This window comes from Rhipicephalus microplus, chromosome 1 (assembly GCF_043290135.1).
Source record: "Rhipicephalus microplus isolate Deutch F79 chromosome 1, USDA_Rmic, whole genome shotgun sequence".
In the NCBI taxonomy this organism is placed as follows: domain Eukaryota; kingdom Metazoa; phylum Arthropoda; class Arachnida; order Ixodida; family Ixodidae; genus Rhipicephalus; species Rhipicephalus microplus.
The window spans coordinates 160245364-160258625 of NC_134700.1; the positions used below are offsets into that span (position 1 = coordinate 160245364).

At 43.2% G+C, this 13262-nt stretch overlaps 1 protein-coding gene across 1 annotated transcript in view; it reads left to right on the plus strand.

Moving 5' to 3' along the window:
- The window catches only part of LOC142801790 (DNA-directed RNA polymerase II subunit RPB1-like), a 52261-nt gene extending 45719 nt beyond the window's left edge, over window positions 1-6542 (plus strand). The window contains exons 22-24 of the mRNA XM_075887559.1: window positions 1710-1913; window positions 2901-3084; window positions 4991-6542. Of these exons, the coding sequence (XP_075743674.1) occupies window positions 1710-1913; window positions 2901-3084; window positions 4991-6336 (1734 nt within the window). The 3' untranslated portion in view covers window positions 6337-6542. The remainder of the gene's footprint in view (window positions 1-1709; window positions 1914-2900; window positions 3085-4990) is intronic.
- Window positions 6543-13262: the final 6720 nt, after the last annotated feature.

The window sequence follows — 13262 nt, forward strand, 5'->3', positions numbered from 1 at the left end:
CACTTGAAGAAGTTCTGTCGTCACGGGCCGCTGTGCCGCTCGCTGCTCAAGCGCATACTCCCCGAGCAGCTCTTTAATTTGCGGAAACCGACCCTGCTGTGGTCCACTGAAACCTTTGCGTGGAGCTTTGCTGTCGACAATCTTCTGCTTTTGTTTCCGCCGGTCCCGCACGCACGTTTCGGGAACTCCGAACGACCGCGATGCGGCCCGATTTCCGTCCGTTTCTGCACAACGCGATGACTTTTCTTTTAAAAGCGGCATCATGGTGCACTCGAGTTTTTGGAGTCGGCCCTTCCACGCCGTCGATGCTAATGCACTACTAGATGACGAACTCCTCAGCACACGTACGAAGTGCCGCACATGGGAAACACATAGGCAGGAATGGCCGACACGCCATGCCGACGCAGATAGGGGGCGGCCATTTTGGATTTGCCGATGGCAATAGATTTACCGTAATTTTTTCGTTCGTACTCGATTCTAACGCGCATGCGATTTATGAACTCGCTTAACCGAAAAAAAGGTGCACGTTAGATTCGAGTAATTACGGTAGTTACCACACTGGCCAAGCGCGAACATAATGGTAAGTATCGCAATCGGAAAAGGCATCGTTCCGCGGTTGCACCCAGCAGCTGTGTGAAAGAAACCATGAACTGGGCAACTGAGCTTCAGCTTCGGATCCTCTGTGGCTCAAAAGCAAGCCAGTGGTAAAAGCAGGGCAGTCTCATCATTGGCGGATCCAGAGGGGGGGGGGCGGTAGGGGCAGTCGCCCCCCTTCCAAATCTCTCAGTGCCCCTCCCCCTCAATTCCGTGCTCGTAGTCCATCACCTATCACCAATTAATTAGGACAAATGAGTGATTAAACCACTGTGAGCACACATTAACAGCATTTGTGCTATGAAGTGGTTTTTCTGCTAGTAAAAACAAAAAAGTCATGACCATGCCCCCCTCTACGGTGTTACTTTAGCTGACCCCCCCCCCCCCCCCCCAAATGAGTGGCTGGATTTGCCCCTGAGTCTCATTGCCACCGCTATCGAGCAATGGCGGCACCCATGCTTGCTGAACAGCGGCGGTTTCTGGTAGTGCCAACGCGTGTTTTAACTTCGTTGACGCATTTTCAGGCTCTGAAAATGCATTGAGATGTTAAAGATTGGGTATACTGCATAACAATAAGTATTTGAGCCTGGAATTGTCTTCTGCAATTTTGTTGAAATAGGATGACAAAAGAAAAAGTGTTCGTTGTGGCCACAATATTTGTGTATTGACTCCTATGGACTGCTGGCGGGGAATCATGAATTTTTCGTTGTAGCATAAATTTCGTTGTAGCGGCGTTTGTTGTAGCGGAGTTCGACTGTAGCATAAAGCTACCATTTTGGCTGCACGCGTTAAATATTTCGTGGGGTGCCTATTCACTTCAACTGTCACATCATCAGATTGCATAGATTTCAAGGCTAATTTTCTGCCCCGAGACAAAATTGCCATACTACTGATGGTGTTGGCACACTTTGTGTACTCATTGTTTTTTTTTCCAAGTTAGCAGGTTCTGTAACATAATGGAGCTAAAAGAGTGCACATTCACATACTTTTAACCACTTTCAGGTCTAGTGTCTGCAGTCATGGACATTTAAAATACAAACATGCTATGGTTAATAAAAATGCATTCTTTTCTTCTTGGGGTGGCTAGTATGCTTAATGTCAGCGTGATTCTGCAGGTCCTGGGAATAGAAGCAGTCCGAAAAGCTGTGGAGAAGGAAATGAACCACGTCATCTCGTTCGACGGCTCGTATGTCAACTACCGCCACTTGGCCCTCTTGTGTGACGTGATGACCGCCAAGGGACATCTGATGGCTATCACCCGTCACGGAATCAACCGTCAAGACACAGGGGCCCTCATGAGGTGTTCCTTCGAAGAGACTGTAAGTTAACATCTTGGCTGTGGCATTTTCAATGCAGCAGCATTCTCGTGATTGTTTTTGTGGCCATAGTTTTGTGACACCCGAGACTGGGACTGCAAAGCCAGTCTGTAAAGCCTTTAGTAAAAATGCATTTCCAACAATAGTGTCTTGTGGCGAAAAGTAGTCCAGTTTCTATTTCTGGCTACATTGACAGATGTACATTCGTCAAGTACAGAAGAGAGTAAAATGCTACCTTATTATAAGCTTTACACAGTGTATGGAACTTATGTTACTTTATATAACTAATGTAGCAATCGAATGAAAGTACGGCTACTATTTGCTCTGGATAGAGGTGTCGAGTAGTAATGTTAACAGTGTGGTTGCATATTGTAAAGGTTAATTCATCTGTACCTTTATCTTTCATAAACTGGCACTAGAAATGCAAGCAGTACATCATATTCATAGATTTATTTTGCACTGTTACTGCTGTCAGGCCTTGGTAATAGTGTCAATAATTTAAAAATCATGTCATTGTCATTTAAACAATGTCATAGAGAAGGTGGCAGCATTATTGAGGTATTGAGGAGGCTATTATAACAGCAGCAGCATTTACCACATTTTGCATAGTTCTGTTTTTTAACTTTTCAAAAGCAGAATTGCAGTGTGTATCACGTAACACCTCACAAAAGAAGCTGTCTTGTCAAGGTGCTGAGGTGGTCGCTGAAGTGTATTGCCAAGATTGATATTGCAACTCTGCGAGAATGTTCTTGAGTTGTGCTTGGGCTTGGTGGCAGTTGCTGCCACCCGATAGCTGAGAGAATACTCACGATAGCTGAGAGAATACTCACACACACAGCCCTGCAGAAGTCTTCACAATACAGTGAAGTATATATGAATGTCCTGTGATGGACACCAGTTTTCTAGATAACACCTGCAAGCTATTGTTTTAAGCCCTTCCTTGTCTTTAAGTGCCTTTGTGACATTGTCGCTCGTTTCTTTCATGCGCAGGTTGATGTGCTCCTGGATGCTGCTTCACACGCTGAGGTTGACTACCTGAAAGGTGTCTCCGAGAACATTATCATGGGACAGCTGGCACGTATGGGCACAGGTGCCTTCGACCTGATGCTTGATGCCGAGAAGTGCAAGTATGGCATCGAGATCCCCATGAACCTGCCAATGATGGGATCCCTCTGTGAGTGTGCCTTCAAATTTGAGCCTTTGTCCATTGACCATGTTGAGATCTTATTCTTACTGTAGCTTCGTGTTTTGCAATACTTCGTGCTTCTGTAAATATTAGGCTTGTGCGAATATTCGAATGCTTCGAATTTTTGAACGAACAGTTGAGTATTCAAATTCGTTTCGATTTTGGTTTAAATTATCGAATATTTTCAAAGTATTCGCAATAAACGAATAGGTGTATGTATACTAATCCGCATGTCGCTGCTCGTAAAGGTGGTTTCGCTGCAATGTAGAAGTGCTAAGCCGTGAAAGCACCTATCCAGGGGAAATTAGCTTTGCCACGAAACCCACCTTCAAGTTTAAAGGGGCCCTGCAACACTTACTGAGCATGGTCAGAAAATGCTGCCGATCGGTAGTCGAGGCTACCTAAAAGACGCAAGGCAAATAATATTGTGCAGCCTGCAGCCTGTATTTCACAATAAAATTTCAAAGCTAAAAATCGCTTTCTTCCCCTGGCAAATGACACTTGTCACAGCCAAGAATCACTTGTCACAGCCAAGAAGGAATATAGGGCTTTGGTCACAGCCATTGGTTGATTCGAGTATGGCGCGCTCGTTGTTACCGGGGCCACCACAGAAGGCCGCCGCTTGTCCACGAGTACATGCGCGGTCGCACTGAAAATTCGTGTATTCGAAGAAGAAAAAAATAAAGGTGCTCAAGGTCACAAGGTGCGTGTGGCGTATTTTCTTTCGCTGTGCCGTTCCTCAATACTTAGCTTCCAGCTATTTTGTCGGGACGAGAAGAGAGAATGCAATTGCAGCATGTGACAAATTTTTGGAACTCCGCTCGTACTGGACTGATCATAGAAACTTTGCGGCGGTAAATATGTGAGGCAACAAGCATGTTTACTGGCTCCGTAGCTACATAAAGAAGTGTTGCAGGGCCCCTCTAAAGGAACATGTTACCCTCAGATCAACTGTTCAGTTTATTAAGCTTGTTATGACGGCTTATATGCTCTATGTATAATAAATTTAGAAAATTATGTATCTTACAGGTTATCACTCGTATCCTACCGAACTACTACTCAAGGTTGTTTCTACTTTCTTTGAACGAAAAAAAAGGCATTCGCATACATCCCTTATTTCAATTCAAAAGAAATAGTGTGTGGGTTAGTTAGGTCATGATAAATATTCCCCTCTTTTTTTCTATATCATGCATATCATTTGAATTCTATATGAAATTATTCGATCAAAATCACTATTCACTTCGAATTCGCTTCGAACCTAAAATTCACTATTCGCACAAGCCTAGTAAATATCAAAGATTCAGTGCTACTTGGTCAACTACTATTTTGCTTCTTTGTGTTCTCTTTTACATGAACTTGATGTACGTGATTGTATGAATCGGTGGAGTTGGTCTTCAGCCATATTGTTTTCCTGCAGTGTGCATAATAACTTTCTGCCCATGCATCATAATATTTTAATCTGTAAGGACCTCATTGTAGCATTTTCTTGCAAGCCTTCATCATCTGAAGTAACATGTGTGATGCATACTAAGCCATGCTCAATTAAATGTTACAATAAAGGCTAATCATTTTGACACCACTAATTTTGAATATTGTATATTTTGTTGGCCATCCATTTATCACTTCTGTTTGCATTAATATATGGCTTTGGGCACCTAATTACATCTATGTCTTAAGTTTTTTGCTCGTTGACTTGGTTAGATTTCACAATGTGCAATGCTAAAAGTGCAGTTCTGTGTTTGCCCCGTTGTTGAACAGTACACTCTTTGTTCCATGCGCATGCTCAAAATGCATCCTTTTTGTTGCATATTTTATAGGTGTGGTTACTAACATCATTCATAGCACACATGCCCCTGCACTTTGCGTGCTCAAAAGACACATTTACATCCCGCAGGTGGCCCTGGAGTGTTCTTTGGCAGCGCAGCCACACCAATGGCCGGAATGTCTCCTCAGATGACACCGTGGGCTACAGGTGCCACTCCAGCTTATGGCAGCGGTTGGTCGCCTAACGTGGGAAGTGGCATGACACCAGGAGGCGCTGGCTTCTCACCCTCTGCATCAAGTGATGCTAGTGGCTTCAGCCCGGGTGCCTGCAGCCCTGCATGGTCACCGCAGCCGGGCTCGCCAGCCTCGTCACCTGCCTCACCTTACATACCCAGCCCCAGCTCCCCGAACTACTCGCCTTCGTCACCTGCTTATGCACCTTCCTCCCCTTCTCTCACTCCTGCTTCCCCAACCTATTCCCCGACATCTCCATCATACTCTCCCACATCCCCGTCCTATTCGCCGACATCGCCCACATACTCTCCCACTTCCCCCAACTACTCTCCCACGTCGCCGAGTTACTCGCCGACATCTCCTTCCTACTCCCCGACAAGCCCCAGCTACTCTCCAACGTCGCCGTCCTACTCCCCAACATCGCCGTCTTATTCTCCGACAAGCCCGAGCTACTCGCCCACATCCCCTTCCTACTCGCCAACCTCCCCATCGTATTCTCCTACGTCTCCTTCCTACTCCCCGACTTCGCCATCTTACTCGCCAACCAGTCCTAGCTATTCCCCAAGCTCTCCCAACTACACCCCTGCGTCGCCCTCCTACTCGCCGACATCGCCATCTTATTCCCCAACCTCACCATCCTACTCTCCCACCTCTCCATCCTACTCCCCTACCAGCCCATCCTACTCACCCAGCTCTCCCAATTATTCTCCTCAGAGTCCTAGCTACTCTCCAGGTAGCCCCAGCTATTCGCCAAGCAGCCCCAAGTACTCTCCGACCTCTCCATCGTATTCTCCAACAAGTCCAAGCTATTCTCCCGGATCGCCCCAGTACACACCGTCGTCACCCAAGTACTCTCCGACCTCGCCAACCTATTCACCGACGTCTCCGTCGTACTCTCCGTCGAGTCCGAAGTATTCCCCGACAAGTCCGAAGTACTCGCCAACGAGTCCAACTTACACGCCTTCGTCGCCCAAGTACAGCCCGACCTCACCTCAGTACAGTCCAACGTCGCCGCAGTACAGCCCCACATCACCAAAGTACTCTCCGACGTCACCCAAGTATTCTCCAACGTCGCCAACATATTCCCCTACTTCACCGAAGTACTCGCCTACTTCCCCTACTTACTCCCCCACAAGTCCCAAGGGCTCAAGCTACTCCCCAACCAGTCCAGGCTATTCCCCATCCTCGCCAACTTATAGTCCCACCAGCCCCAACATGGAAGAGGATAGCGACAATGATTAATCTGAATTGCAATTGCGCCAAGTGTATCGTGGCATCTGTACATACAATAAATCGGCTCACGGCCTTATTCCATTTTTCTATGTTTTTTCTTGCTAAGTAATGTCTAGGTGCTTGACTGGGCAAGGGAAATGCCAGTGCCTTTCCACTGCAAATGAATTCATGGAAAGTGTACTCACTAAAGTTTTAAATAAATATTGTTTTCGGAACTGCTTGCATTTTATGTTTATGTATATGTGCATTGTTGTCATTTATTTCCGATGACATGCAAATGCACATCACTCTGGTTTGCTAAACCAAGAAATCTCGTACTGCTGTGGTTCCTGCTGGCCCACGGGCACCTTGATTGTGGCAGTGGGTAGAAATGGCACTCAAATCCGGTGCATTAGACATCTTTTGTGTTTCTGCAAAGTTTGTTGATGACAGAGTTTGTAGACGTATAAAAATGTCAGCATTCAAATCAGTGGCATCGCCCGGTGCAGCAGTGATCAACCAGACAAGTGCAAAATTAATGCTGCTGTTACCAAGTGTATTCAACTTTCTTATTGGTTTGAACAATCAGCATTGACGTAGTTGCAAAAGTTTTCATTTCAAAGGGCTTTTTTGCTTTTTTACGTGAGCATTCATGGAAGCACGAAAAATGTCTAAAACATATCAGAATGTCGCAACTAGGCTTGTGCAAATATTCAAACGAATAGTTGAGTATTCAAATTTGCTTCAATTCGAATTTAAATTATTGAATATTTTCGAAGTATTCACAATGCCCCGCCGTGGTGGTCTAGTGGCTGAGGTACTCGGCTGCTGACCCACAGGTCGCGGGTTCAAATCGCGGCTGCGGCGGCTGCATTTCCGATGGAGGCGGAAATGTAGGCCCGTGTGCTCAGATTTGGGTGCACGTTAGAGAACCCCAGGTGGTCGAAATTTCCGGAGCCCTCCACTACGGCGTCTCTCATAATCATATGGTGGTATTGGGACGTTAAACCCTACAAGTCAATCAATCAATCGAAGTATTCACAATGAACGAATAGTTACATAATAATCCGCAAGTAACTGCTTGTAAAGGTGGTTTCACTGCAATGTAGGTCCGCTAAACCGCGAAAGCACCTATCTAAAAAAATTTCGCTTTGCCGCGAAGCCACCTTTCAAATTTAAAGGGACCCTGCAACACTTACTGAGCATGGTCAGAAAACGCTGCCGATCGATAGTCGAGGCTACCAAAAAGACGCGAGGCAAATATTATAGTGCAGCTCATGGCCTGTAATTCACAATAAATTTTTAAAACTAAAAATTGCTTTCCTTCCTCGGCAAATGACACTGCAAGCTCAAAAGTCAGTTGTCCCAGCCGAAAAGAAATATACGGCTCTGGTCACAGCTATCGGCTGAATCGAGCATGGCGTGCTCGTCATTATCGGGGTCGCAGCTGGAGGTCACCCCTTGTTCATGAGTATGTGCGCGATCGCACTGAAAAGTCGCGTATTAGAAGAAAAAAAAGTAGAGGTGCTCAAGGTCACAAGGCGTGTGTGAGGTATTTTCTTTCGCCATGCCATTGCTCCCTGCTTGGCTTCCAGCTGTTTCGTTGGCACGAGAAGAGAGAATGCAATTGCAGCCTGCGACAAATTTTTGGATCTCCGCTTGTACTGGACTGATTCTAGAAACTTTGCGGCAGTAAATTTGTGAGGCAACAAGCATGTTTACTGGCTCCGTGGCTACTTGAAAAAGTGTTGCAGGGCCCCTTTATAGGAACATGTTACCCTCAAATCATTTCATTTTATTAAGCTTGTTATGATGGCTTATATGCTCCAAGTATAATAAATTTTAAAATGTTAAGTATCTTACAGGTTATCGCTCACATCCTATCCAAACTACTACTCAAGGTTGTTTCGACTTCCTTCAACGGAAAAGAAAGGCATTGGCATTGAGCTTTTGTTTCAATTCAAAAGAAATATTGTGCAGGTTAGTTAGGTCATGATAAATGTTCCCTTTTTTTATAAGTCATACATACTATTCGAATTTGATTCGAAATTATTCCATAAAAATCACTATTCGCTTCAAACCTAAAATTTACTATTTGCACAAGCCTAGTCGCAACCCTCGTTGGGTCAGCTGGTCTTACTGTAAAGGAATTGTGTGTACAGGAATACTGGATGTGCTTAACTATCTTATGTTTCCAGCTTTCGTTCAGCCTTCTTATAAATGTCCTGCAAGCTACCCTCTGTAATGTGGTGGCATCCTGCATTAAGTGCAGAAGCACTTGCTTACCACCCTTCCATTTTCAACACCATGTCTCATTTTCCTTTTCCCATTACTCTGCAAACAGTTGTAGCATGCCTGGAAGGAAGGAACACAGCACTTAGTTCCCAACTAGTGTTATTAGTGGCAAGCATGCACTCTGAACTTCACATAAGGTGTGTTATTCAAATTCGCTTGCTATTCATCATGTCGATTGGCAGCTAGAGTAAAATGGAAAGCCTTTATGGTCTCTCAAATGATGTGATGTCTGTTGGTGTCTTACAACAGATATCGCTAACTTATTTGTGGTTTCTGTTGTAGGACACTGATGGACATTGAATGATCGATGAAAAAAAAACAGTAGTGTTCTTTTGTACTCGCGTTTCTGCCACAGCAATCTGGGCTTCAGAAGTCAACATTCTTAAATGTAATAGGGTTCTTTGAGGAGCTCCTTCAAGTAAATGAGGGATCCTTGTCAAAATATGGTGCCATAACAGCCAGAAATCACCTCCAATGATGAGCCGGTTGTGATACCTTTATTCTTTGCTCCATAGAATATCATCGATGTGCACCCACTAAGGACATGCACGCAAAATACTTTTTTCAGATGGGCTGCAAGATACTGACATCACAAACCTGACCACCATCACCACCACCACTTGCAAGATTATCATCTTTGAAATTTACTTGTCACATTAGTCGAGTCGCTATGTTGCTTGACTACCGAAACACGTGCCGCGGGGTCAAATCCCAGATGCGGTAGCCACATTATCGATAAAGACAAAAATGCATGAAGCCTGTGTAAATAAATATAGGTGGATGTTAAAAGAACCTCAGGTGGTTGCCATTTCTGAAGCTCTCCACTATGGCATCTTTCATAATTACGTGTATCATGGTATGAAATGCTAAACACCCAGGATTATGATTAATTACAAGTGAATTTCGAGAAAATGAGCTCATTAATAAATTTCTCTCCTACAATACCAGGAACTGCTTAGTCCACGACTTGTTGCACCTAGCCCAGCTGGAGGCATCGGTGGCAGCTGCCAATGTTAGGTTTAACTGAATACACACTGTGCCACGGATGGATTTCTTGTTTTTTTGTTGATGAAAAGTGATCTATCATCTACACGTACTGGTTGATCATATCTGAAAATCGAGTCTGTCGTGGTTCATCTGAATAGCACCAACCACAGTTCAGGCGGCACATGCGGAACTAAGTGAATTTTTTCACATTTTCCAATGCTTATCCATGAAGCTCGTCTTAAAAGATCTTCAGCATCGTCAATTAGTAACAACAGATCCAGCATGTGTTCTATATACATTTATAGAACAATACCAAAAGGTGGATGTCTTGATTCGAATTCATCCTTGGAGAGTCGCAAGAAGAGAAGCACAAAAAAAAAACGGGGTGGCACGCTTCTAACAAGCAATTCTTTGGAAATAATAGTATATAATTATTTGAGACATCAAGTAACTGTAGCAGACACTAAAAAGTTATAAGCATATAGCATTTTACCTTGTGCATTATTTTGTTGAATGCTGAAACTGTTGGGCAATGCGGTTCGGGCCAACGGCAATATTATTTGCTTGTGCCCAGTAACGATAAATTTGTGCAAGTAAGCTTCACTGCAATGCAGTTGTGCAAAATGGTGAAAACTTGCGAAAAAAAAAAGAAGACTTCGTTATGTGGTGAAGCATTCAATTGGTGCCCGTTCCTTATCAAAAAGAGAACCTCCACTAGGGTCTCTCAGTTGAAAACGCGCTTTATACACAACAATGACGAAAAATAAATATTATAGGTAAGCTTTTATGCATCGCACGCATTCTTAGAGAAATATATCAGTAATTTCCCACTTAAACGCTCTACAAAATGTAAAACTTTTGCATCAGCTTCAAGTAGCGTTAGTGTGTTAGGTTATTAGTACTGCCACGGCCCTGGTACTATTCATTTAACAGCCTCGTGATCAACTTCAAGTTGAACATAGTACAGTAGACTCGGTAAACGGAGATCTCCTCAGTGGAACCGCTGCCGTAATGTAACAACAGCCCCGAGTATGACTGGTCTTGTGCTTTAGTTTGGCTCTCCTATTCAACTCTCTGTAAATGGAGCTCCTCGTAATGTAACATATTGTACTGGTATCTTCGGATTGCGTTTAAGGGGGGACCTGGCAACGGGAATTGTAAATTTGGTCAAAATGTTCAATTTATCCATTTACCTTTTTTTCTGCCATTCTGAGACCATGTTTTATATCATGGTGAAACAGTAGACCAAGATAAGTAGTAGAAGTTCAGAAAAAAGGCATTTTACTGGTGGGCTGTCGTCAGAAGCTATGATAAAATCAGGCTTGAAAAAATGCAAATTTGCAGCTTTCCTTTGGCACAGAGCCACAATATTGGCATCATCGTAAAGGGGACAGATGGGAGCTCAAGATAGCCATAAAGCTGTATTTCTGAAATAAAAAATAAAACCAGCTCCCTTCTGGGTTTCCTTTTTTTTTTTTTCAGATTCTAGCTCCAATTTCTTCAAGCTCAATTTTCTCAGCGTTCATTTTTTTTTAGCAGTGGCTGTCGGGCATCCCTAAGCCATTTCACAACAAATAAGGATATAGCCATTCTGCTTCCTGCACTTAGATCCTGAGACATTGGCACTGCTGTAAAGCTCTCCATATTTGTGTGCACATCATACAGATTTTTAAAAACAGATATTTGTTAAAGCTGACAGTAAGACAACATGCCCAGGTCATCTTAAAAATTTTTCCTGCGCTTATTTTAATACTAAATAAGAAACCAATAGCATTACGGCACATAATAGGCCCTTGCAAATATCCTTATATAAAAATATTGACAAACTTATGTCTAATTAATTTTGGGATGTCAATGAGAGTCTATCAAGTGTTGCAACTCAAAAACTATATATTAGATAGCTCAAAAACGAATTCAGTTGTGATATAAGCATAAGATATAACATCTGCATGTCAAATTTCATCACTTTATCTCCATATATAAAAAAAGCTTTCATTGCCACGTCTACCCTTAATAGGAGTCTACTGTATCTATTATCAATTAATTAGACATGAGAATGTTTACAAAGGCCCATACTGTGCCATAATGCTATTGGTTTATTTTTCAGCATTAAAATAAGCACAGAAAAAATTGAAATGTCCTGGGCATGTTGTAATACTATCAACTTTTACAAAAATTAAGTTATAAATATCTGTATGATGTGCACACAAATATGGACAGCTTTAGACTGCAGAGTCGACATAACATAATTTTTATTAATAGTTAATTAAAAGTCCTATGCTATGTTACCTCCAGCACCTAATATTACTGTACACTATCTAAACAAAGAGGCAAATTTAAAATATTTATCCTAAAGCATAGCTGTCGACTCGCACCAGTTGCGTTCACCAAGCGTATGAGTATGAGGACTCCTAGAAGCAAGCTGGACATGCCACGTAGACTTATTGTTGTGTATATGTGTGGTGCCGAGAGTGGTTGGGGTCTATCAATCAAGCTGACGCTATGCGGTGAGTGATGCAAACACTTCATTACTTTTGTAGGAAGTTTCTTGCCTTTTGCCGCTCTCTAGAATTCTAGATCGTGACTCGGGAGATGAATTGCAGCACATGATTACTGAACTGGCCACGGAATGCAAAAGAGTAGGTCTGAAAATTGATATGCACAAAACTAAGTATGTGCAGCAGTCTTGGCAGAAAACCGCACTTTGTGATAGGTGGAGACGCTGGAAGTTGTAAAGGAATATGTCTACTTAGGAAAGGTAGTAACCACAGAGCCAAACTATGAGAGTGAAATAACTAGAAGAATAAGGATGGGGTGGATCACATTCAGCAAACATTCTCAAATCATGAATAGTAATCTGCTACTAACAGGGGCTCCAGAACTGGGAGGGGGGGCAGTGGGGGCCGTCACTTCCATAGGTTAGAAACGAGGGGGAGGGGGCACGCCCCCCCCACTAATAGCTGGTACCACCCCTTCCCCTTCTCTCCTCGCCTTAGTGAAAACAAAGGTATGTATTAATGCCCCTATATATATATATATATATATATATATATATATATATATATATATATATATAATATATATATATATATATATATATATATATATATATATATGCACACAAACACACTCACTCTGAGGAAGGCAGGCCCTCCAGCTGAAACGTCGGTAAAAAAAAAACTGCTTTTCGTAGCTTTGTCTTCTTTTTTTCGGCTGCACACACACACACACACACACATATATATATATATATATATATATATCCTGCTGACAAACCGTTGCCCCCACACTTCAGATATACTTCCGGAGCCCCTGGACTAACCCTCAAGAGGAAAGTACCTATATAACAGCTACACTGCACCTTGCCGGTAGTTACCTACAGAGCAGAAACCTGGAGGCTTGCAAAGAGGGTTCAGCTTAAATTGAGGATAACACAGCGCGCGATGGAAATCAAAACGATAGGTGTAACCTTAAAAGACAAGAAGAGAGCCGAGTGGATTAGGGAACAAACCCGGGTTGAAATCAAGAAGAAGAAATGGACATGGGCCGGGCATGTAGCACGTAGGTAAGATAATTGCTGGTCATTAAGGGTAACTGACTGGATTCCCAGAGAAGGCAAAGTGATGAAGGGGAGACAGAAAGTCAGGTGGGCCGATGAGACTAAAAAGTTTGCA